General features: G+C 33.3%; 1 protein-coding gene across 1 annotated transcript in view; it reads left to right on the forward strand.

The window, feature by feature from the left end:
• STK31 (serine/threonine kinase 31) overlaps nt 1-4655 on the forward strand; it is a 178608-nt gene that overhangs the window by 83788 nt on the left and 90165 nt on the right. The window contains exons 7-8 of the mRNA XM_012640670.1: nt 2201-2316; nt 3782-3941. Of these exons, the coding sequence (XP_012496124.1) occupies nt 2201-2316; nt 3782-3941 (276 nt within the window). The remainder of the gene's footprint in view (nt 1-2200; nt 2317-3781; nt 3942-4655) is intronic.

Genomic DNA, 4655 nt, shown 5'->3' on the forward strand with positions numbered 1-4655 from the left:
TTCTTTATGTGTTTATCCATTGTTGGATACTTAGGTTGATTCCATATATGTGCTGTTGTGAATAGTGCTGCAATAAACGTGGGGGTGGAGTTATCCCTTTGATACACTAATTTTCTTTTCTTTGGATAAATAGTAGTTGCCCCAGTATATTTTTGTTACTGATTTCTAATTTAATTTTCTTGATATCAGAGGTCATACTCTATATGGTTTCAGACCTTTTAAATGTATTGGATTTTTACTGCCCGGCATGTGGTCTATCTTTGGAAATGCTTCATGCATTCTTAAAAATTATGTGTACTCTACAATTGTTGGGTGGAGTGTTTTATAAATGTCAATTAGGTTGAATTGGTTGATAGTGCTGTGCAAGTCTTTTAGATCCTGACAGATTCTCTCTCTACTTACTCCATTAGTTACTGAGAGAGAAGTGTTGAAATCCAAATCCAAATATTTCTGTGGTTTTGTCTATTTTTTTCCTTTTGTTTTGTCACAGTTTGCCTCATTTTTTTTAAGGCTCTGTTATTATTGATATACACATTTAGAATTGTATCATCTTGATGAATTGATCCATTTACCTTTATGAAGTGTCCCTCTTTATTGCTTGTAATACTCCTGAAGTTCATGTTTCCTAAACATTAATATGGCCATATTTGCATGGTATATCTTTTTATTCTTTAACTTTTATCTTTCTCTTTATGTGTAGTAAGTATTTCTTATAAGCAGCATAGAGTCTAGACTGTTTCATCCAGATTGATAATCTCACTTCTTGTCATTGGAATTTTTAGCTCATTTTCATTTAATGTAATTATTGATGTGGTTGTGTTTAAGTCTATCATCTTTTCTATTTTTTTATTTGTTGTTTTAAACATAATACTCATTATTTATCGTCTGATTCCTAGTTTTTTATAGAAGTGGATTAATAAACTCAAGACATTTGAGAAACAGTTTGAGTTAATACTTCTTTTAGATTTCAATGATTATTTTCTTCAATATGTTATAGTTCTCATTCACATTAGAAATTTCTGTTAAAATTTGCTTTTACGGAGTCTTAGCAAAGTATTAAACACAATTTTCAAAGATTCAAAAATTTCTTGTTTTCTATTTCTATTTCATAGATTTACGTATTTTTTGAGCATTTGTTACAAGTACAGTGGATATAACAGTTTTAGGAAGAAATATAACCGATTCTTCATGATCATTATACTCAGCAAATGGGAGCAGAAGGCAATGAGCATACCTGAGCGTAGCTTACTATTAATCGGCATTCAGTATACCCTGGTCCTCTCATTTTATTTGCATTGGAGAGAATGTGAGGATTGGAGAGTGTGTTGTTTAAATACTAAGTAAAAGTTCTGTGTTTAACTATGTAATAATTGGGTGTAGTATAATTAAAATAAAATTTCCAGGTCTTTATCTGTGTTACTGATCCATATGTTATTTTGGATAATCATGTAGACATATATTTGATATACTACTTAGAGAGTTTAATCTACCTTTCCTAAGGAAATTTTTTTTGACTCCTTTATAATGCAGAATGACATAAGACTTCATCAGAAAAGAAATTGTCATTGATAATCATTTGGAGTCTTTGGTTTTTTTTTTTTTTTTTTTTTTTTTGAGACAGAGTCTCACTCCTTTGCCCAGGCTAGAGTGCCGTGGCGTCCTAGCTCACAGCAACCTCAAACTCCTGGGCTCAAGCAATCCTTCTGTCTCAGCCTCCCAAGTAGCAGAGACTACAGGCTCTGGACACAATGCCCACATCTGGATAATTTTTCTTTTTTTAGTAGAGACAGGGTCTTGCTCTTGCTCAGGCTCGTTTGGAATTCCTGAGCTCAAACAATCCGCCCGCCTCGGCCTCCCAGAGTGCTAGGACTACAGGCGTGAGCCACCACGCCCGGCCGGAGTCTTTGGTTTTTATGGATATTTTTTCTTTTTTTAAAAATTTGAGTTTTAAGAGGTACAAAATGTAAAATTTTCTTTCTGTTTGATCTTTTAATATAACAGTCTCTAATCTGTATGAAGGCAGAGAACTGGAACAGATTATTTTTTTCAGATCCCACCTAGTAGAAAATCAGTGTTTGTTATCCTATGGCCTAACATTTTTTAACTTTAAAACATTTTTAAAATTATACCTAAAAATCATTAAAATTATAACAGAAGTACAGTTACCTATTTGAGTCTCACTAGGATGTGTTTGTTTCAGCAAGAGAAAGCAGCTGCTGTGGATTTGACCAAACATTTAGAAAGCACTCTGAAGACTCGTGTAGGTACAAGAATGAAAAATCTGGCAGCTAAGGTGGAATTATTGAAAGAAATCAGGTAGGGAAAGGTACATTTTTGAGAAGGGCATTTTAAAATAATTGCTAATTGGTGCTTTTTAAATATTGTATGCCCACCATTTTTGCTTTGAACTTTAATCTTTGTATTTTTATGACTTTAAAGGGAGAAACTAAAGACAGTTATTTCTAAGATGAATTTTATAGTGTTTTTATCAGTTTTCTCTTGTCACTACTTGGAGCTATAGCGTCCTATGGTCATCTCTGATAGTGAAATTAAAAAACCAACACAACTTTTAAGTGGTAGTTTGGTGGGAAACTACCATGTCCAACTTGGGGTTATTTTCAGGAGTACAGCAGGTCCTTGAGTAATACGGTTTCATTCAATGTCATTTCATATAAAAATCAATTAATAAATCAATAAAAATCAATTCCTGGTTGGGGTCACTATTTGTGGAGTTAGCATGTTTTGTCCATATCTGTATGGGTTGTCTTGGAGTACTGCAATTTCCTTCCATGTCCCAAAGATGTGCATGTTAGGTGAATTTGGTGTGTTTAAATTGTCCCAGTATGAGTGAGTGTGGGTAAGTTGTGAGTGAGCCCTCACAGTTGTGAGTGGTAGAATGGTATGTTGTCCAGGGTGGGATGTCTTTGTGCCCTGAGCTGCCAAGGTAGGCTTTGGCCACCTGCAACGCTGAACTAGAATAATTGGGTTGGAAAATTAATGAATGAATGAATGAGTACAAATTATTATAAAAATTTATAAAGTATGCAGTAATCATACAAATGCACAATAAACAATGCAGAATGAAAGCAGTCAGCAAGCCCACCATATTTGTTACTGTTTTTGAACTGTGCAGTGGTAGGAGATGCTTAAAATTTTTGCTTCTATCACATTTATTCCCTGATTTAATTCACCACCACTATGACTGTTGTCACTCACTGATTCACCAAAATTTGGGTAAATAATTATCTTGTTTTTATTAATCTTTTTTAAATGCGTGTATAGCACACACACACATTTATTTCAGTGTTTAATGTTGAAAGTGTTTTGGGTCTTTATTTAGAAGTCAGTGATGTTTTTGTGACCAGAAATATGCCATAGGAACTTAACTCTTGTTTATATCAATTAGCTGATGGTAAAATTGGTTTTATTATGAGTCTTTCATTTAAAGACATATTTACAAATCTAATTATAGACCAAAAATTGAAGGTCCATTTGATGTCATTTTAAATTTTTCAGACTTTTGAAGTTGTCTTTTTATAGACTTAAAAAAATTTTTTTCCACAAATATTTTCCTCCTCCCCAAATACTTTTTGTCATAAAGTTAGAAGCCTATCCACAACATGTTTTTTAATTAATGATTTTATATAAAGTTTTAAAAGTATGTCTTCATAGCCACTACTGTACGTAGTAACTTTTAGATCATTACTATTTAAGTATAACTTTTTCTCACACCAGCTTTCTAATTTATTGACCTTTTCCTTTTTTCGGTTTTTTAAAATAGGCGTGCGAGCATCAATGTTCGTTTTGGAAATGACCTTTCGGATGCTATACAAGTGTTGGATGAAGGGTGCTTTACTACCCCACCTTCTTTGAATGAATTAGAGATAATTTGGGCACAATACAATCAGGCTCAGGAGAAGATTCAAACTTGTCAAAATGTGGTGAGTTGAGAATTTTTCTCTATTATGGTTTTTATCTGTTGAACATAAGGAAATATTATCTTTGGAGAAAGCAGAGGAACTGCAGATATAATGATACTTTATTTGCATAAAATCTTTAACTTTTACAGTATCTTCGTATTAATAATTGGATTCCTTTATTGCTTTATAAGAAAGATGTGATAGACAATTGATGATTGTGGGTAGAGAGTTAACAAAGTCTTTTCACCTTTCACATGTGAATTTGACCTTTGGCTAACTCCCTCTCTTTATTCCCCTGATAATCTGATAAAACATTTCAACTTTTGTTACTAGGCAACATTATTTATGGTAAATATAATTCTTGATTAGCCAATTGCATCTGTACTGGAGGAACTTGTACTACAGATAATTGATGGAGACTCTTAAAACTGGGCATACCCCTTGAGGGACACTGAAAGTATACTCATGGAATTGTTATAAGAGGTACTGGCTTTTGAGGAGTATTTAATATTAAGCTTGTAAACCAGCGTGGTTACTATGCTTGCTAATGTGGACCTTGTCTTCTGGTCTGAGTGGTGTATTTTATGTGGCAGTATTGGGCTCTGCCTTACTACTAAATGTAGCCTTAGCCACCTGTTGTTAAGTGGTAGTTGTTTGTGTGTGTTGGGGAGGGGTATGAAAGTGAAATACTTCATATGAATTCTTTATTAGTTAAGGTACAAATATGTTTATTTC

The sequence above is a fragment of the Propithecus coquereli genome, unplaced genomic scaffold (genome assembly GCF_000956105.1).
Source record: "Propithecus coquereli isolate 6110/MARCELLA unplaced genomic scaffold, Pcoq_1.0 Scaffold156, whole genome shotgun sequence".
Classification (NCBI taxonomy): Eukaryota; Metazoa; Chordata; class Mammalia; order Primates; family Indriidae; genus Propithecus; species Propithecus coquereli.